This window comes from Halichoeres trimaculatus, unplaced genomic scaffold (assembly GCF_033239565.1).
Source record: "Halichoeres trimaculatus isolate MK-OKI-2021-1 unplaced genomic scaffold, fHalTri1.1 fHalTri1_scaffold_18, whole genome shotgun sequence".
Taxonomy (NCBI): Eukaryota; Metazoa; Chordata; class Actinopteri; order Labriformes; family Labridae; genus Halichoeres; species Halichoeres trimaculatus.
In genome coordinates this window covers 20,124,692-20,144,839 of record NW_027437196.1, presented here as the reverse complement: position 1 = coordinate 20,144,839, position 20,148 = coordinate 20,124,692, and the positions used below count along the sequence as shown (strand labels likewise).

The window sequence follows — 20,148 nt, the reverse complement described above, 5'->3', positions numbered from 1 at the left end:
TTGGGTAGGCTATCATTGCGTGCTTTCTGATGTTTGAACAAAAAAGCACTAAAAATACTAAATTCAAATACACGTATTATCAATAAATATTTTTTTCTTCGAAGAAATTAATATATTTATAGGTAAGTAACGTCAGATTGCCTGTGGCAGTTTGTATCCGCAGACCACGTGACCTCACCCGGAAGTGACGCTAAGTAGTCAAAAGAGTTCACTGAAGCATCTGGGAGCAAAACACCAGCTATCGTTATTTCTTAAAGAGCGGGGGAGGCTGACAGCTGGAGGACACAAACACACTCTCACACCCACGGTGAGGGCTAGTATCAGTTTATATGTCATAATTAAGATGTTTGTGTTATCTTTGGTGTTTGCGGGACAGGCGGTGCTGCAGCTGTCTGTCTCCCTTTCTGTGTTTGTGTGTGTGTGTGTGTGCGCGCGTGTGTGTGCGCGTGTGTATGCGTGTGTGCGCGCGTCGGGCAGTGTGGCCTGTCTGTCCGGCCACAGTCCGACGGTATAGCTTGGTCAGACAGGTGAGCAGCAGGTGAGTCTGGCCATGCTAACAGCTAACAGCGGGGTGTATGATGCTGATGATGCTAATGATGCTGAAGCTAGTTGATGATAAAGAGCCTCGCACCGCTCACCTGTCTGACCCTCTGTCACTGACGGGATGCCATCTTTATTCAACATGTCACCTTTAAGAAAAAAACTGAGCACCTCGCTATCCCTGAGACCCTCGAGGTGGATGATTTAATATGGGATACTGTTTAATCTGCTGCTTCATGTTTACCCAGCAGCACCTACATACTCCACAGCAGTTATAGGGGGACATGAGCCATGTGACACTAGATCTAACAGCTCTGAGTCTTGGGGGCAGCTGTCCTTCTTTTTTTGCTTCAGACTGAACAGTTCTTCACACCTGCATTTCAGCAGACAGGTGTAAATGAGACAAATCAGTCCATCAAAAATCACCATGCTTGGATTCCCAAAATGATCTCTGTAGTTTTCTGCTTGGAGTCTCTAAAACTCTGAACATTTAGGTGTTGTGATTTGTGTAATTTGTTGTATACAATTGGGTATCTGTGGAGCTGTTTGAATGTGAGGGTAAGATGGGTTCAGATTTTATCTTGCCTTGAGATTAGCACTTAAAGACAGATTATAGAGCAGAATAGTTTAATGAACTGCCTTTCATACTGCTCACATTGCTAGTTAAAATAGACCGATTGATCATAATGGTTAATGGTATTTTGAAAAAAAAAATGAAAATGGCATCAGCCAGTGGCTGTGCTCAAGAGGAAGATCAGAAAAAAATAAACAGATAATGTCTGCAGTCTTTACAGGCTGCCCCATCTCTGTTGCTGCTGTCAAACAGTGCTCACTTCTCTGAATTATAACAATTTTTCCGATCAGAAATAGCAGCAGGTCAGATCTGATAGTGACTGGCTGATATTTGATATAAACTCTGTTATAAAGTAGAAAACAATGCAGTTTGATAATGCTTCAAGATTGATATCATTAGTGTTCTCAAACCCTTCAACAGAACCCATTGACGACAACAAAAACATGTAATATTAGCGTTGTATATCAGCTTCAGCTGTTAAAATCTGATATCAGTTGACCCCCTGTGTTTATCAGAAGTCCAGCTGTGTTTCATGTCTGTATCATCACTTCAGCTTTGAGTGATGCCCTCAATAAACTGACTGGGTGAAGTGATGTTACATAAATATATCTGTATCACCACCAGGGGGCAGCAGTTCAAAAACCTGCTGCATGCTTTCCATCTCATGAGCATCCTGTGGGGAACAGCTTCCTCTGGTTCTCTGTGCTGCTGAAGAGGCTCCAGATAAAAATGTTTCATGAGGTGTTAGCTGTTACATGCACACATAGTGCATTATTATTACACATTGTCATTACATATTTATATTTATTATTATTATTATTATCACAGCACATCATGTTATGACACATTACAGTTAAACTGAAGCTGAGGAAGTGGTTGGTTAGTGTCATACAGACCAACTGCAGATTAATGTCACTGCTCTGATCTTTTCACAAGTTCTAAATCATCAGTGCAGGTTCCTTTAACACTGCTGAAAATTTGAGGTAGCCTTGATGTAATGCTGTTTTGTATCCCTTTAACATCAGTGTTTAACAGTAATATAGGCATGAACGATAGGGAGGTAATCTGAATAGTTATTCCTCGTTGGAATAACGTTTGAGGTGAGATAATGGGACAATGCAGCCCAAGCAGAGCACAGGGAGTATTTGAAGCAGGTCTTCTTTAGCAGCTAAAATTCATTCCATTTCTGTGTATTAATTCACACAGTCTTTGTATTAATCCTAATATTTTGTTTTTCAACATCTGTTTCAGTCTCTGTGAGCAGGCGGTCATAATGAATCCTGTGTACAGCCCTACATCATCAGGGGTCCCCTTCACCAACACAAAGGGTCTGGGTTACCCAGGTAGGTTTAGAACCTATTTTTATCATATTTGTTACTTCATATGAACCATGCCATATATCAGAACAAAGAGTAAAGATGATGTTCTTTGTTTGGTCTTTCAGCTGGATTTCCTGTCGGCTATGCAGCAGCAGCTCCTGCTTACAACCCCAACATCTACGCTGGAGCGAACCCAGCATTCCCCAGTGGTTAGAGCTTAGTCCTGTTCCATATGCTAAAGACCCTCCAGACTCTGGAGAGGCTTCTGTTTTTGTTAAACATGAATGCTGTTAGTTTGAAACAACAATGGTGGTAAAAAATAAGATTCAGATGCCTCAGGGTGCTGCTGTGAAACTCGTCAGGCCTCGTGTGTCACGGTGTAGTTTGTTTTTTAAGGTGGAAAGACCTGTTCAAAACAAATTCACACAACTAAGTAACAGCTGCGGCAGCAGCTTAGCTCTTTCTGAACTAAAATCAGAGTTTATACTTTGAGGTGACTCTCATGACAGAGTTTAAAAAGAAGCTCCTGTGTTTTAAAGCTCTGTCTTCTAATACTGTGACAATTGTGACAAGAGAGCGCTAACTGGCTAATAGAGAAAGGGAAAACATGATATCAACACCTACAACCAAACCAACGAACTGCAAATCCACAGAGAGCACTGCTTTTTATAAGTTTGAATCAATGTGCTCTGAGTGACTCTTAGTGTACCTGTAATTTCTGTCTGCCCTCTAAACTTGTCTCTGTCCTTTCTCAGGTTATGCTCCCGGGACACCTTTCAAAATGTCCTGCTCCCCCAGCACAGGGACTGTCCCCCCCTACTCCTCCTCCCCCAGTCCTTACCCTGCTGCTGTGTACCCAGTGAGGAGCTCCTACCCCCAACAGAGCCCATATGCACAGGTGAGTGAGTGTGTCAGTGAGCCAGTGATACCTTTTCTTATTGAAGTATTCACCTTTCTGACGGGCATCATGTTCTCTGTGATTCAGGCACTAATACCATCTCAGCAGCAGGGCACCTACTACACACAGCCTCTGTATGCCGCTCCGCCTCACGTCATCCACCACACCACCGTGGTCCAGCCCAATGGGATGCCTGCAGCCATGTATGCCCCGCCCATCCCTCAGCCCCGCCACAACGGTGTCACCATGGGGATGGTGGCCGGCACCACCATGGCTATGTCGGCTGGTGAGCATTAGTGTCTGTGTTTCAGTGGGAAGAGGAATCCCTCCACGTTTCCAGACTGATGAGATTCATGTCGCTTCTGTCTGTCACTTCAAACTCGACTCTGTAAAATCATGCGAACTCTTTCGCAAACTAACAGTCACATGATTTCTAACCAGCAGTCGTTCTGAACCCGAGCATTATGAGTTAACTTTTTGGTTGCCTTTCTTCTCAGGAACTTTGTTGACGACTCCATCACCAGCATCTGTTGCCCCTCACCAAGTAACGATGCCCACATATCGGCCCCCAGGGACCCCCAGCTACAGCTACCCCCAGTGGTGAAGAGAGAGGAGTGAGTGCTTGAACATTTTACCTGCCTGTTTGATTTTCAGATGAGTTATTAATTAGGACTTTGTTCTGTTCTGTCTCTCTATTGGACCAGTCAAAGCTCCTGTTCTTAAAGTTCCTGTCCCTGTATGTCTGTCTGCAGGTTCAGTGGTAGATATGCATCCATGCTCTCCTCCAGTGTTTGTCACTCTGGGTGAGGACGGCTCTGCCAGTGTCTGCACTTCTTACTCTTCTTCCAGCATAATGTGAATCTAAACCCAGCTACATTCAGACAGGAGGGGGCATCGTTACGACCATCCCCATGACCCCGCCCCCTCTCCCTTCAGCGCCAGCACCTCCTCCACCTGCTGCACCTCTAACAGCAAAGCCTCCATGCAGACTGTCTGCAGGTTTTTAAAGCTTCAGCTCTTCATCAGAGGAGAGGGAGTTGTGTTGTTCTTATGTTATTTTTTTTATTTGGACTCATATGACGGTGAATGCACGCGTGTAAATATCCACATACAAACAGACGCCTGCTCAGTCTACTTGCTGTGACAGATGCAAACTAAAGGCACACATCCAAAGGAACTAAACCAGTAATAATAACCTGCAGAGCTGAGTCAGCGAGCAAGTCCACTAACATTTGTTCATGCAAAACACACACACACACACACACACACACACACACACACACACACACACACACACACACAGAAAAAGCAGAATGAAATGTGCTCCATTTGCTGCTCTATGTTTTTAAAAGTAATGCTCAGTTTTTCTTTTTTCTCACAGTGATGCAGTGTTTGTCTCATGTCTGTGTTTTAGAAAGACTGACTGGAGCTTTTTTTTTATCACTTTTGAGTGTTTTATTTCTCTGCCTCTCAGATATTTGAGGAAAGAACAGCCACTTCTCCTGAAGTGTGCAGCAGCTTTAGTGTCCTGCCTGAGACATTTTGGGTGATTTAGTCAAAGTTTATTTTATCTGAAAGTATCATGGTGGGATTGAGGAGAGGTAGATGTTAGGAGCATTTTCACCCAGCTAAATTTAAATGAATGAATGTGAGTGAGTGTGGGGCAAAGATAAAGGTATAAACCATAAAATGGTGCCATACAGTGCAACATGTCTAGATTATCTGACCTGAAATAATAATGTGTTACCAAACAGGTCTGCAGCTCTTCATCATGAAACCTCTGCTTTCTGTGCAAACATGTTATAAACATGTTATAAACATGAAATTCTTATAGTAATCAGCACTAACCCTACCAGACTCTTGCAGACATGCTCCTCATCGCTGCCTCGGTCACCTCGGTTCAATAATCTGTTTTGTAAATGTTATTTTTGTGATTTTGGTTCATGTTTTGTATTCTTAAGAAAGACCAAAAATAAAAACAGATATAAGAAGAGTTTGTGTCTGTTCTAATTCTTCTTCTTGGCCAAAAATAGAACCTGAATACAAGGAAACATCCCTAGAGTAACAGCACAAACACACCCTTTGATCAGATTTATTATCAGAAGACCTGTTTTCCTGAACTTGATTTCCTTTAAACTCAATGTGATAACACAAGCAGCACAAGAGCGTGAGTTCTGACACACAAAATTCAGGCACACAGTCTCTGTCCAAGATGAGACAGACAAGAAACTACCAAAATATAATTCATAGCAGATAGATGAGAGTGTAATATAACCTTATCCACCATCTGTGTATGGAAGGGGTGGGCAGTTGTCTTTGACCCTCATACATACTTCATCGTATTGGACACACTTTGAAAACAACCAGTATGGATGCATGTAAAAGGACCCCAGCTAACTAAAATTACAATCTATGCAGTTCTGATAAAGATGTTTTATGGCAAATAGGATAAACCATTATAAATGATTATTTTCTTTGCACCTGCGTTCTAGTTCTGTAATGGACAGCTGTTGTTATTTGTCTTTTTACAATGAAGGGACATTGAGTGTGTCTGCAGCCTGTCATTGTGCTACCTAGTTTATCCCTCTTTGGGAATTAAAAACAGATCAGGAAAAACAGACTGACCATACTGATAAAAATATCTTTGTGGAGTTTATTTTTATATATGCATAGTGTAAGATTATAACAAATCATCCTCTGCCCTATTTAAGAAATAAATGCAAAGTTCTTCAGGTGGCATGCTGAAAACACATCTGATCCTCACAGTAAAGTAGCCTATTAAGTTGTCAAGAGAAAGGTGTGACACACATTAGTTTAAGCATGATAGAATCGGCAGTGATGCTTTATCACAAAATTAACTTATATATCCAGCTACTGTGGCTTTTATTATTAAAAAAAAAAAAGTATACTTAACGTAAATTAGGTTTCTATTCTAATCGCAAAGGTAAAGTGACTTCATCATTGGTTGATCCGCCAGTTTCCTGTCTGCGCCCTCATTATATGGTCAGTCAACACTTGCCTATAGAGGGCGGTGTTGCTCAGTGTGGTTTCAGTCTACGCTAAAATAAATAGGCGAAAAAGAAAACTTCCCGTCATGCATCAGGGCGCGCGAAGTTAGAGCTGTATAGAGTTAAGAAACCAAAACAGAGAAGCTAACGTTGACAATAAGCCGATTTAATGTTTTATATCGATATTTAGTTATACTGACGATTTTATATTAAAGTACCCGAGCCTCTCCTGCCTGACCGTGTGAGTGTTTTTAACATTTTAAAACCAGTTTTTCGCGTTTTAATCAACATTAATTGCATCTGTCAGACTCTTTGAAACTCTGATTTAAGCTTTTACAATAAAAGCAGAGCTTTAGATACACGAAGGTTACCATTATCATACAATAATCTTAACACAGTTGTGTTTTCATATAAAAAAAGTTCTGACCATATTAATATGGCGTAGTTCATGTGTGATTTCATCAACCCGAGGTGAATGTTGTGTCTGTGGTCCTCGGGTAAAAGTAGATCAGCTTTAGTGTCTCTCTATTTTTAATCTTTATCTTTCACTTTCTTTCACATTAGTGTCCATCATCAGCTGCTCAGTAGTTATTACCACTTATGGAGCCTACACAGATGTGTATAGCATGCCATGGACTCTTATGATCCCCGTACCAACTGTTAGGTTTGCTTTGAGCTGTGTGCTGATAACAAGCTGGTGCTCCGTCCCCTCTTTAAGGCCGAGGACACAGCGTCCATGATTCCCAAAAGGAATATCAGATTTGGAGTCATCCGATTATCCTTATTATCCTAAGTAAATTCAAATTCAATTCAATCTGACCTCATGACAGTTTTCCACTTCACGTCTTTTCATTTTAAACAGACTTAGGTCCAGAGAAATCTCTGAAGTCTCTGGCTTTTGACTGGATTTTGAGCCAATGCAGGGATTTCTGTCATATATATATATTTATTTCAGTACTTCCTGAGGGCCTGAAGATCATGTCAATCCAGTATTAGTTTCGGTCATTGTCCCTTTTGAACAGAAATTTCTCCAGAATCTCTGGTGTTAAAATGATTTGGGTTTCTGTAGATGGTGAAATGCATTGAGTCTTTCTCAATTTGCTAAAACATTATTCTGAAACTGTGAAACTAATAACTCGAGCAGTCTCTTAGATATAATATGAGCAAATCTTCTTCATCAACCATAAGCATTCTCCATAGCAATTAAACCATTTGAAATATTTTGTGTGATAAACCCTTTCTTGTGTTTTCTCAGACAGGCAGCATCGCCAGGTGTCAGGTGGTGTGTGTGTGTGTGTGTGTGTAAGATGAGCAGCCCCAGTCTGAGCAGTGAAACCTCCAGATCAGCAGAGCTGTTTGAGGATTTATGGAGGCAGCTGTTGGAAACCCACCAGAGTGCCCTTCAGGGTAACGGACCCAGGATGTGTTCTTGTGCTAGTGATACTTATTTTATTTCTCTCTGACACCGCTCTTCTCTTTACTTATAGAGCTGGAGGCAAAAGTGATCAAGCTGAAGAAGGAGCGCTGTCTGTAAGTACTCTCAAACTTACGAAGAACAGCAGATCATAATGAATTTTGAAGCAAAGTCTTCTCTCTGTATCTTCCTGTTTTTATATCCATCTCCTCCAGGGATGCTCAGAAGCTCGAGGTGTTTTATAACCGTAACCAGCAGCTGAAAGAGCAGAACAGAAACCTGCAGGACACCGTCATTCAGCTGGAGGAAAGGTAGCGTTACCTTTACTGTAAGTTACCTTTGACTGCAGGTAAAGTGTGATACAATTATTAAAAACTGCTTCCTGTTCAGGCTGCGTTCAAGAGAGTGTAGTCAGTGCGACATCTTAAAGGAGAATCTGAGGAGCAGCGAGGAGGAGAACTCACGGCTCATCCACAAACTGAGTGAGTTTACTGATTTGTTCACATTTGTCTGTCAGAGCAGGGACTAAACACTCACTCTGCTTTAAAAACGTTAGGTTCAGCTTTTGATTCAGTCAAGGGTCACTTTGGGGAGGGTTGAGCTGCTGAGAAGACGTGAGGGAGAATCTTTCAAAACAAGCAAAACTTCAGTTTATAGTTTAGGATCTTCATTTACAAAGGGTTCATACTGACTGAAGAGGTTGATCACATGATACTTATAAGAGCTGAACAGCTCGTGCAGAACTCTGAAACATGATGGAGTACTTAAGATCCCTCTGACATACCGATGTGTAAAAGCTGATAACAGTATGTGTCATCTGCTCCACAGAGGATGAGAGGAACGATCTGGAAGATAAAAACAGGAAACTTCAGGCTGAGGTGGAGAAACTGAAAACATCCCAGTAAGATTTTTTATCACATTATGGCTTTTTTTTTTAATTTACAGCTTCTCTTTGTCTGTGGATATTTCAGTTTCTACATTTATTTCTACAGACAGGATACTGTGAGTGAATCTGTGAAAGCACAGAGCGGTTACTTTCACTTCTGCTCTCACTCAGTGTCCTCTACTCATCTCAGTGGGAGAGGGGTTTATCTTTGTTTTAAGCTCTACTGTCCTGCACAGAAGTAAGTATTTCTGTAAGGTTTCAGTTCCCGTGAAGCTTGACAGGTGTTTTGTTCGTCTGTCCTCAGCTCAGTGCAGCAGCATACCTCATCTTCAGAACAAGAAGAAGGATTCATCCCAGGCTCCCCCCTCCTTCCAAGCTCTCTGCCCGCTGCTAACAAACTGAGGAAACGCAGAAAGATGGACAAAATGAGCAACGTTCGTTACACAGAGACACCTCTACCACAGAAGAACAGCTTGCTCTTTAATGGTCAGTCAGCCAGATGAACTGTCAGACTCTTCAACCTCTTTTATGTCTTCCTCATCACCTCTGAAGTCTCATGTGTGCTCTGTTTGTAGAGCCGAGGAAAGAGCCTGGAGGAGCAGAGGTGCTCGTCCCCAACACCTGTGAACTGGACGCACCACCGACCTCAAGTATGACTCATTCACTGCACACACCTGTGAGATTATCAGAGAAAAAGACTTTTAAAGTCAAGAGGCTGGTTTCTTAGGACTATGCCATCATTAGGGTGTTGTCCCTGTCTCTGGAATCACTAAATCTCTAACTCACACCCTGCAGCCAGAAACATGTAATATTAGTGTCCCAACACAGGAGAGGAGGAGGAGATGTTCAGCTTGTAAAAACACACTTGCACATGCACACACACAAATTTTATCATCCCTGAGAGTTCATAGCAGTGTTTTTTTCCCGCCGCGTGTTATTGGGAACAAAAATCCTGCCTTGAAGTGGCTGTATGTTAAAAAACCAATAGAGTGTGACAGATTTGACGATTTCTTTGCAGCTGAGGTTTAAAATGATACTCCGAGATGGAACAAGTTGGGTCCTATCACAAAGTTTAGGGCAGAAATTACCCCAACAGCAGTGTTTTTGTGCAGCAGAAGCCCAGAGCGCTCGCACCAAACACCCCCTCCCTGCTCCTCTGCCGGTTTCCTCTACACTCAGACTTACTACTTACTAGTTACTTTCACACAAAAACAGCGCTAAATAAGGCTCTAGTTCTCATCGTGTCTCTTCGTCCTGGCAGACTACCTGCGTTTGTTTATATCTGGCACGCCGCGCGCGGACTGATGCACTAAGCGGCAAGCGCCTCGTAGCCAGCTGTGGCTCTGCAGCAGAGGTAGCGCCGTTTTACGACACGATGAGAACTACAGCCTTATTTAGCTGTGTTTTTGTGTGAAAGTAACGCGCTGAAAATTCTCTAAATAAAGCGTGAATGCAGACAGATATCAGATTTTTTTGGTTGGAGGCCGTTTATTTGTGTTTTTGGTCAAGTAAAAAATGGCCCCATCTGAGTGCAGAGGAAACCGGCAGAGGAGCAGGGAGGGGGTGTTTGGTGTGAGCGCCCTGGGCTTCTGCTGCACAAAAACACCGCTGTAGGGGTCATTTCTGCCCTAAACCTTGTGATAGGACCCAACTTGTTCCATCCCGGGGTATCACTTTAAAGAAAAGTCTGATCCCCAGTTTTGTGGTCCTGATGAGCTTCTTGTTTGATGTGTTGATCTGCAATCTCATTTCAGATTATGTGAATCAGAACACAGAGCTAGAGATTGCAGAAACCTGTGCTCTTGATCTTCCAGAGAGGCCTTACATGGTATGTCTGCTTCATGCTGAAACACAGAGATTTATGTATCTTTCTCTCACATGCATTTTTTGTAATTCTAAAACCTCTTTATCAGAGGAGTGAGAAGACGGCTGGCCAGCAGAGCTGCTCTGAATCATCACGGAAGTTAAATGTTCACTCAAAGTAAGAATTGAAATAATCAGAGTCATTTTTATCACCCCGTTTCCAGGCAGTTTCCCCAGAAACTTTAACTTAAAGGTGATATAAATGCAGAACTAGGAGCCTTTTGTGTAAAGAACATTGGCTTTGATCACAGAAAGCTGTGTTGTGATAACAAACCCAATCGATCCACAGACCCGACTCCACCTCAGAAAGATCTCCGTCTCTGCTCCCACGGGTCAAACGTTTGTCAGAGGATGACGCCGTCAGCAGAGCGAAGAGGAAGAAGGAGGATGAGGAGCTGGAGGACAAGCAGGGGAAAAGGACACAGCCTGAGGGAATCAAAGAAAGCACTTTACCTTTAAACAATAAGAGCTTCAACACAGAGACCAAGGACACCAGGGTGAGAGAAACCACTGACATGATTCAAGTGATCTGTTTAGACAGGTCTAAAAAATCCAGACTACATCCAGAACTCCTCCTTTCATGACACTTTTTATTCCTGCGCTCATAATCTCTGCCAGTGATTAACATTTCAGGGAACAGAAACACAGAAAAGCAGTCAGACAGCTGAAATGTGAATCAGATACTGAGCAGAGATTTCTCTGTGTTTCCTCTCTCAGGTGTCAGCCCGGGGTGAGACCTCCAGCTTACAGCCAAACATTTCCTGTGTCAGTCCTGACTTTAAGAAACCACTGGCTCTTAAAGACATCAACAAAGGTGATAATAGGAAGAAAGGAAACATCAGAGAGCACCCGGACATCTCACAGCAGCTTCAGAGAGTAGAAAATGGTGAGTTGAATTAGTTAGCTAGTAATTAGTTGACTAGTTTAATTTTAATATCTATCCTTTGAGTAGTAACTGTTTATTTCTTTATTCTGAATTTGTATCTTTTATTTTATTTTAGAGCTTAATCTCTCTAAGCATTTCTCTGAGCAGGAGCAGTCTTGTTCTGGAGTTAACAGTCGTGTTTCTGACAGAGTTTTATCTCGTAATGAAGTGTGCGTTCAGAGCTGACTCCTCTCTGTTTCCTTTTCCTTCTCCTCTTTCTCAGCTAAAAAACCCCACAAAGTTGAGTCCACGTGGAGCGTGGACCCAGCGCTTGCGTTCTCCATGTACGACAGCGAGTGTGGAGGTGACGAGGTGAAGTCACATGACCTGATAATCTGACCATGTAGTTTATTTTCAATGAAGGGATAAAGACATAATGTAAGACATGTTCCCTGCTGGTGTGTTTAGAGCGTGTTTGTGTCTGAGCAGCAGGAAGAAGAGTGTCATGAAGAGCTGGTGGACACAGACTGTACCTGGGTCAGTCACAGCGTGCTGCAGCGAGGAGGCAGAGCAGAGGGGGCTTTGGGTAAATACAGCAATAAACTGACAGGAGGAGTACTCCCTGAATCTTACATCAGAAAGGTCTGCAGAGGATTTTAAGTAGAGGCTAATGTGTCTTTCTTAGTCTTTATTCTGTCCCTGTAGTGCCCCTGTAGAAACTTTACATGGGATGGCAAAAAAAAATAAATAAATAAAGTTTTCATGACAAAACCTCAGAGCCTTATATCAGTCTCTGTCTTTGTTTACTGTCTCTTTAAGGCTCCCTGCTCTACAAACCCCCTTCCCTCTTATTAGTCAGGCCCCTGGAGGCCTGCTGGGGGTGTGGTTATAGATAGCCTTAGTGTTCGAGGCCCCTCCCCTCCTATATGTCAAGAAATCCTTATGTGACTGCATCAATTCAGCAAGCTGCACACATTTAGTCTAAACATGCAGCATTGTTTCTCTATATCCATGTTGACACAACGGGTAAGCTTCCCTTTAAGGAGATGTGACAGATGAAGTGGAGTAAAAGTTTTCTCCGTCTGTTTTTAAAGGTCTAGGCGAGAAGGCAAACGACAGTCTGGAGATGATGTTTGACACGACGACTTGCGGAGAATACAAGTCCTTCAACACCCAGCACATGAGCCAGCACTCGGGCCAGAGACAGCCCAGTGATGTGGAAGATGATGAAGATGAAGATGAAGATGAGGAGGATGAAAACATCGAGGGTAGGCTCTCATGTGTTTGTCAGGATGTAATTCTGTGTCTGACCTTCGGATCGTGTTCATGTTTTTCTTTTTACCTTTTTATTCAGAGCAGGATCCTGATGAGACCACCCTGAGTCAGATTAGGGGACAAAAAGACAGGTAACACATGCACGCACACACACGCGCGCAGCTCAGATCCTGACACATCATCCTCTCAAAGAACTCTGAGATCACTCCAGAGTGAGGCATGCTGTGCTGTAGAAACATGATGAGATCAGATGACTCTCATCATTTCGTATAATCTGTGTTTTTCCCTCTGAATCAGTCGCCCGGCGTTCGCTCATGTGGCAGTGATTCGAAAGAAGGAGGAGAGGAGGAAACTGAAGGGGACCACCTGTAAGGAATGTGAAGTTGTGAGTATTTCAAAGTAATCTGAAAAACTCTGAAATGTTTAAAGGCGCACACACACACAAAATTAAAATAATCTGATCTCCATCATCAGTATTACGCTCACCTCCCAGAGGAGGAGAGGCAGAAGAAGCTGTCGTCGTGCTCCAGACACAGGTTTCTTTACATTCCTCCCTGCACACCTGAAAACTTCTGGGAGGTCGGGTTTCCATCCACGCAAACATGCATCGACAGAGGTCAGTCAGCTGTTTTTACAATAATACAGTATTTTCAAAGCTGTCCACAGCATTTTTATATTCTAAACTAGTTTACAAATGCTGATTAAAAACACACATTTTTTTTTATTCTCACTGTCTGACATTAATCAGATTTTATATATATATATATATATATATATATATATATATATATATATATATATATATATATATATATATATATATATATATATATATATATATATATATATATATATATATATATATCCTCTGCACACACATATATATATATATATATATATATATATATATATATATATATATATATATATATATATATATATATATATATATATATATATATATATATATATATATATATATATATATATATATATATATATATATATATATATATATATATATATAAACTGTGTATTTGAGTTTCAGGTTTATAGATATCAGAGCGAAATGTAGTTTAAAAATTATTGTTGGATGATTTAAACCCAAGGCAAACATATTAGATCATTGTAACCTCATGCCCTCCCGTGTCACAACAGCGTCTCCCTCATGCACTTGTTTTTGTTCACAGGTTACATCAGAGAGGAGACGAGTCCTCAGGCTCGCACTCGCAGGCGGCAGCCGTATAACGCCTTATTCTCCCCAAAGAGGAAAAAACAGGAGAGTGACAACAGTCTGTCCCTGTAGGACTGACACTAACAGGAAGTCACATCACTTTATTTTAAGAAATCATACTGAACCGATTTAAGGAGTGATTTTGTACAGACTGAACACAGCTTTAATGTTTGAGGAAAAATAAAAATAATTGTCTTAAAGTCCAAAGAGCACTGTCCCCGTGGTTTCTTAAATCACTCTGCAGTCACATGCCAGAGTGATGGTTTATTTGGTCAGCAGGTCAGTCATGACAAAAACAGAAGTTACAGAATAAAATACATCTTCTAGAAAAAGTAATCTCAATCGCAGTGAAGGAGTGCAAGTGGTGGGTTAACATGCAGAGATGATCATGTCTGAGATTCTCTGTCAGAATAAACCAGCAGAGCCTCACCGGCGTGACTCAGCAGCACACTGAGGACAAGGAGACAGAGAGGCGTACACATTCATTAATGCATGAAAAAAATCTTTGACAGACAGGAGGTGTTTCACTTCATCAATAACTTTAATACTTGTTTCTCCATCAGTCAGGAGAGACGGACTCACCAAAGGAGGGATGGAGTGTTAACGTTCATGTCAAAGATAAACGGAGAGAGGCTCATGGCAGTGACCTGAAACAGAAACACTGATGTCAGAGGACATGCTGCTGATCTCTATAAAAACTAGTCAACCTTAAAACATGATTAAAAAAACATCACCTTTGACAGAAAAATCCAGACTCCAACATGCTCCAGAGATAACCCAGATTTTAATCTATCTGTGGCCAACAGCAGCAGGAATCCCAGCAGAGCGCTGTGAGGAAGGACGCCATTAAAATATGAGAAATGAGGAGAAATAGTAGTTAATTCTAACTTTGTCAGATTAACTCAGACTTCGTTTAGGTCAAGGTAACTACCAACACTCATCTCACATGGAAAACAGTAAAAAAAAAATCATCCTCATAAATCATATCCACATATATCCTCTAAACTCCTGAAATGTCTCAGGATTATCAACATGTCTGAACACAAACAGATGAATTTATCTAGTTTTTCCCTCACACAGTTTATTACTGACAGACAAACCTAACCTGGCACAGCAGCCACCATGAAAGGTGTGAGACTGCAGAGAGGGGAACTCCAGAGCCGCCGTGAGGTCACCTGAAGGGGGAAACACACACATATCAACTCAATGGGAGCTCAGCGTCTCCTAAATATCTGAAAATGTAACATATATGTTTGAATGAAAAGTCCTCATGTACTGCTAAAAACTGAAATCCAAGCAAGAGTTTGTCTTATTTTTAGTAAAAAAGTGTCTGAATGGATTTCATAATGAGCCACACTCATATGTTCAGAAAAAAATCTTATTTCAAGATGTAAACAGGCAAAACTACCACTTAAATTAAATAAAGAGATGGTGAAATAAAGCTGGGAGTGGTTCTAGTTCTACTTATTGGTAACCGCCCTCATTACCAACAAGACTGAGAGGATCTTTATCAAAATTTAGGTTTCTTTTTGTGTGTGTTTTGAATATTATTACATAGGGCTGGGACAGCATGCTTTTCTCCCAGTTCCATTCTTTTCCAATTTTGGGGTGTCTATTCAAATTAGACTGCAATTCTTTGATAGTTCCTAATTTTACAGTTTTTAGTTTGCTTTCAAAACACCAGACTAAGTGACAAAGATCAAAGATGATGATGTGGTCTACAGACTGTATCAGGAGCCATATTTTTCCCAAAAATGCGTATCCCATGTGAGTCAGTTTTTAAGATTCATCTAGGGAATCTGACATCTCAACTTTTTTCTAACCCAGCTTATAAACAAAGGACTTAAATTTGAAAAACAAGTTGTTTTTTGTACAAAAACTCACAATTTAAAATCGTCAAACAAAAAATCCTGATACTATGATGTTTTCTCCCACCCCTATTATTTGAAGAAATTTAAATATCTAAAAATATGGTTCTTGAATGATTTTGATTTACTTATTTTCTTGTTTTTAAACTTTTACTACAAATAGTTTTAATAATCGAATTTTTCACAAGTCTAATTAAATATTGCCACCGGTTTAATTTCCCTCTTTTGCATATTGATCTTCTGGTTTTATTCACCTTTTATCATGTTTGTTATTTTTATGCTAAATATCTATTTCTGGAGGTAAATATACACTACATAGGACCCAGTTTGATGTTCCGACACACCAGCACAGGGTCTGTTCTTACCTGTGGGATGAGCAGCCATGCCCAGCAGCAGCACACTGCAGAGGACAGGTAGAGCTGAGGTTAGTCTCTGACAGGTGAGATACTGATGTCATCAAACCTCTTTAAGTGACAGTAAATGGTTCATGTTAAAGCTGAAAATGTAACTATAGATCCAGTTCATCAGAATATTCTCTGAACTGAGACTTTTAACACCTGCACAGGTTAGATAGTTTCTCAGTGTTCTGTCTTCAAAGAGGTTCATCCTCACCTGAACAGGTAGTTGATGCACTGCTGTTCAAGGTCACTGCAGTAAAAACAGAATGACTGTTAGTGCTACATTTAAGAGGGAGTTCACTTTATCCAGACTGAATAATAATCATCATCATCATGCTCAGTCATACCTGAGATTAGGGGGTCTGTAGTGAGCCTGGAACACTCTGTACCCACCTGAAAATTAAAGAACTAACTTTAATCCTGAACACCTTACCTAGACACCTCAGCTTTAACTTTGACACCAACACACAGTTCATCCAAAGGCAAGTAAAAAGGCAATATTTCCTCCTCCTCCACCAATGAAGTTATGATTTTGGGAGAGTTTGTCTGTTTGTCTGTGAACAACATAATTCAAAAAGTAACAAATGGATCTCAATGAAATTTTCAGGACATGTTCAAAATGGGATAAAGAAGGAGTGGTTAAATTTTGGAGGTGATCCAGATCACCATCTGGTTCCAGGATCTTTTTAAAAGATTCTTTATCATTGTGACATAGGGCTGTTTTCACCATATTTGTATATAACTCCACCATAAATGGTCGGATTGTTTTGTAAAACAATACAAGAGAAGGTCACCATAATTTCTGACAGATGTAAAAGTACGATCCAGATCCTGGCAATATTCTGGATACTAAGACCTGGAATATGAAAAATGTACTGGGTCATCATAATTTTCAACACTGTCAGGTAACAAATTATAGACAGACAGTCTACTGAAAGGGAGTATAACATTAAAGTAGGACTGAAGTGTTGCATGACAATCACAATATGCTTGGCGGAGGTCTGCGCTCCCTGAGTGCTTTTCTAGTTTTCTATTCCAATCATCAGAGAAACTTTCACTTGTGACTCGCCTCGCCTGATAAAAGAAGACTCACCGACACAGAGCAGGTGAGCCACAGCCCACAGGTAACCTCTGGAGTCAAACTGGAAGAGCAGCACGTTAGCAGAGACAAAGAGAGGAAAATAACCCCTTTAATAAGTCAGAGTTAGGTAAATAGACCAGTAATCTGATAATAATTGAGGTTGGAGGACTGCCAAAAAGCTCTGAACTGTTACCTGAGGATCATAGTGTGGCAGGTTGATGGCCGACAGCAGCATGAGACACACGCTGTGAGAGAAATGTCAAACATGAAGCATCAAAACAGGATAATGTCACTAATTTGTTGATTTATTTAAAGTGTTTATTTTTATTTCTGATGTTGCTGCTGTTAGCTGATATAGAATGAGGATAAATGATGCTTGGGCTGATTTTCCAGTTTGCTTAAGAGCCACAGGCTTTTAGAGAAACCAAGGACGACTCTGCATGTCTGCATTACAGCAAAGCCTCAAGAGAAGCTCGGTGAGCCCTTATAATATTACCACAGAACGTGTTAATGTGAGTCTGCTTCCTCCTGAGAGAAGCATGAGTGTCCTGCTGCCTTTTTGTGTCTTTAATGTGAGAAATACCACCAGCTGAAAAAACCAGAAAGCCACTAACCTGATCAGTTTGAGTCTGTGCTTCTTCTGTGGATGAAAAAGACATCAGTGAGTTCACATCAGTGAAAGGTTTCAGTCATTTAAGCAGAGAGTGTGTTTGTGCTCAGAGAGTCATTAACCCTGAGTGAGCCACAGTACCTCCTTGTGGAAGACCTTCAGGATTATAAAACTGACGACATGAGAGGAGTTCTGCAGCGTGAAGAAGAAGGGAATGTCCTGCATGCAGAAAACACAGAGTCAAACCATGGTACAAAGAGTGCACCTTTAATATTTGTGCAGTAAAACAATCTTTAGTGTAAGGTTAGATGATGTAGAAAAAGATCCTGCATTTAAAGCTGGAGGGTAAAGTGACTTACGATGCGTGATAAAGCCCTGGAACCAGCATAAATGTTTCCTACAAACAGGAGAGAGGCCGGGAGCCACGACAGAGCTGCTGATCTGCAACACAAAATAAAACACATGCATGAATAAATACACTGATAAAAGGATCTGATTTAATCTGCAGGAAAATCACATTTTGAACCTAAAGTCCTGCAGAAATGTCACCTGGTGATGCGGCTCATCTCCACCCAGCCCAGCTTCACAGAGAGCAGCAGCAGAACAGCCCCGATCAAAGTCTGCCATCTGGAAACACAGTTTGGTTTGGTTAGAAACACCACAAACAGCATCACAGAGACACATCTTAAAGGTTTTCATTTTATTTCATTTATTTAATCTGTGAGAGCATCTCAGGTATCAGAGTTTCCATCTCTAACACCTCCAAATACACTAACAAAATAATATATAACACACACATACAGAGAGCATTATTATTACAGTGGGTTACTCACCCTTGGAATAAAGTTGGATATGTAAACTTTAAGACTGAGAGGACAAACTGTTAAAAGAAGAAAAAAAAATGGGTTCAGTTTGTTTAAAGAAACTTAGTTTTATAACAAACAGGAGACAATCCACCTCCTGAAACCAAAACTCCTCCAAACATCTAATTTTTCTGACGTATAGGAGCTTTATCTCTCTTTCATAACATCATATTTTACATATTGTCAGGTTGAACTTCACCCTTTGATGCGGCATACTTTAAATCAACAACATTTATTCATTTACAACCTGTTTCTTTCATTTCCTGTTTGTGTTTTCCACCAAAATAAGAGCTGCTGGTCTCTTGAAAGAGCTTCTTTGATGGGTGAGTCACGCCTGATTTGTCGACACGGGTCTGAACTTTATTCATTTAATGGTTTCTGCACATAATGAGGTTTAAAATGCAATTTTCTGCTAATTTCAGAGGGATCAGTCATGTTTTATCCGCGGTTTAACTGTACATAAAGTCTGATGGAGCTTGTTTTAACTTGTTCATGTTTTAAATGTGTGAATAAAGTTCATACACTTTCCAGTATTTTGTTTTTCAATTAAATACTGTATTTTTTCCTCTGTCAAACCTCTTTGTTTTATTGTTATTGACTGACCTTATTAGTGAAATATGAAACCACGAACACGCAGCTGAAAAAGAGTCCGGCTGAGTGTCTCCTCCACTGCATGATGACCCGCACTCTCCCGCAGGCCCCGCATCATCCTCACATTCAAAGCAAACTCATTCAAATCATGTTTCTGTCCAAAACTAAACTACACTAACTCCTTTTCCTGTTTCAAACTACATCAGACTACAGATTCTTGAAGATCGGGAACTTGCTTCACTGAGGACACGTCAAGACGCACAAAAACAAAGATCGTCTATAATTGGGAAGAGCGTTTGTACGCAGTTTTTTTTTTTTTAGGTAAGGAGGGGCAATGTGTGCTTACAGCAGAAAATTATCTTCATAACTTCAGTTATTCAGTGTGATACGGAGTCCCTAAAGTGAAGTGCAAAAAATCGTTAAAATAAAACAGCAAAATGAGAAAACACATTAAAAAGTGGGGTTCACAATATCAACTGCTACAAGACAAGGTAGATTGCCTCTAATTTTTCCGGTAAAAGTTAATTCTGTAGTATTTTATTCTTTTACTGTTTCTTTTTGCAAGTGTTTTATTATTTTGTTGTTTGTTGTTGGTGTGTTTTGAGATTTGTCATTTTGTTGTTGTGTTTTTTAGTTTGGCTTTTGACCTGGTTTGTAAGAGCTTCCTCAAAACATATCACATGACTTTCCTGGCTCATCTTGAGCGTCTCATTGTCACAGAAGTGATGGACAAGTTGTCTACCTCTCACATATGGCTCTGACCTTGATACAGGTCCATTAGGAGATGGTTCAAGTCTAAATTTAAGAACTTTAGCCTACTATTTCTGAAAATATAGTCTAAAACACAAAGTAAGTTTTTCA

At 40.7% G+C, this 20,148-nt stretch overlaps 3 protein-coding genes across 5 annotated transcripts; 2 read left to right on the top strand and 1 right to left on the bottom strand.

Annotated features, from left to right (window-relative positions):
* Nucleotides 1–155: 155 nt before the first annotated feature.
* fam168b (family with sequence similarity 168 member B) lies at nt 156–5,049 on the top strand. The gene is made up of 7 exons (XM_074692947.1): nt 156–307; nt 2,366–2,457; nt 2,559–2,642; nt 3,189–3,331; nt 3,419–3,617; nt 3,829–3,945; nt 4,084–5,049. The coding sequence occupies exons 2-6, from the start codon at nt 2,388–2,390 to the stop codon at nt 3,933–3,935; spliced, it is 603 nt and encodes a 200-aa protein (XP_074549048.1). The 5' UTR covers nt 156–307; nt 2,366–2,387; the 3' UTR covers nt 3,936–3,945; nt 4,084–5,049.
* Nucleotides 5,050–6,401: 1,352 nt separating this feature from the next.
* On the top strand, nt 6,402–14,032 carry rbbp8 (retinoblastoma binding protein 8). 3 transcript variants are annotated; one of them, XM_074692938.1, is made up of 19 exons: nt 6,402–6,580; nt 7,599–7,746; nt 7,827–7,869; nt 7,969–8,064; nt 8,144–8,235; nt 8,582–8,654; nt 8,944–9,125; nt 9,215–9,289; nt 10,394–10,467; nt 10,553–10,620; nt 10,792–10,999; nt 11,220–11,388; nt 11,651–11,739; nt 11,836–11,953; nt 12,462–12,635; nt 12,722–12,773; nt 12,940–13,027; nt 13,117–13,258; nt 13,833–14,032. In XM_074692938.1, exons 2-19 carry the CDS (start codon nt 7,647–7,649, stop codon nt 13,946–13,948), a joined length of 1,959 nt encoding a protein of 652 aa, XP_074549039.1. In that variant the 5' UTR covers nt 6,402–6,580; nt 7,599–7,646; the 3' UTR covers nt 13,949–14,032. The 3 variants fall into 3 exon arrangements, with proteins under 3 accessions (XP_074549039.1, XP_074549038.1, XP_074549040.1); XM_074692937.1 differs by having other exon boundaries at nt 6,403–6,580; nt 7,595–7,746; nt 13,833–14,031; XM_074692939.1 differs by having other exon boundaries at nt 6,403–6,580; nt 7,595–7,746; nt 11,857–11,953; nt 13,833–14,030.
* A 16-nt stretch (nt 14,033–14,048) lies between these two features.
* Nucleotides 14,049–19,557, bottom strand: tmem241 (transmembrane protein 241). The gene is made up of 15 exons (XM_074692940.1): nt 19,300–19,557; nt 18,667–18,713; nt 18,383–18,460; nt 18,193–18,274; nt 17,975–18,052; nt 17,838–17,863; nt 17,417–17,468; nt 17,236–17,284; nt 16,490–16,535; nt 16,357–16,392; nt 16,110–16,144; nt 14,982–15,051; nt 14,611–14,704; nt 14,459–14,523; nt 14,049–14,326 (listed from the first exon to the last, which is right to left on the bottom strand). The coding sequence occupies exons 1-15, from the start codon at nt 19,369–19,371 to the stop codon at nt 14,263–14,265; spliced, it is 894 nt and encodes a 297-aa protein (XP_074549041.1). The 5' UTR covers nt 19,372–19,557; the 3' UTR covers nt 14,049–14,262.
* Nucleotides 19,558–20,148: the final 591 nt, after the last annotated feature.

Excerpts from the sequence above, each read along its gene's own strand:
- fam168b (XM_074692947.1), top strand. The coding sequence starts at position 2,388 with ATGAATCCTGTGTACAGCCCTACATCATCAGGGGTCCCCTTCACCAAC. Across the intron at positions 2,458-2,558 it reads AAAGGGTCTGGGTTACCCAG|CTGGATTTCCTGTCGGCTAT; the intron begins GTAGGTTTAGAA and ends TTGGTCTTTCAG. Across the intron at positions 3,332-3,418 it reads AACAGAGCCCATATGCACAG|GCACTAATACCATCTCAGCA; the intron begins GTGAGTGAGTGT and ends TCTGTGATTCAG.
- rbbp8 (XM_074692938.1), top strand. The coding sequence starts at position 7,647 with ATGAGCAGCCCCAGTCTGAGCAGTGAAACCTCCAGATCAGCAGAGCTG. Across the intron at positions 10,621-10,791 it reads AAGTTAAATGTTCACTCAAA|ACCCGACTCCACCTCAGAAA; the intron begins GTAAGAATTGAA and ends ATCGATCCACAG. Across the intron at positions 11,000-11,219 it reads CAGAGACCAAGGACACCAGG|GTGTCAGCCCGGGGTGAGAC; the intron begins GTGAGAGAAACC and ends TTCCTCTCTCAG.
- tmem241 (XM_074692940.1), bottom strand. The coding sequence starts at position 19,371 with ATGCAGTGGAGGAGACACTCAGCCGGACTCTTTTTCAGCTGCGTGTTC. Across the intron at positions 15,052-16,109 it reads CATGGCTGCTCATCCCACAG|GTGACCTCACGGCGGCTCTG; the intron begins GTAAGAACAGAC and ends TTCCCCCTTCAG. Across the intron at positions 14,327-14,458 it reads AACACTCCATCCCTCCTTTG|TGTGCTGCTGAGTCACGCCG; the intron begins GTGAGTCCGTCT and ends CCTTGTCCTCAG.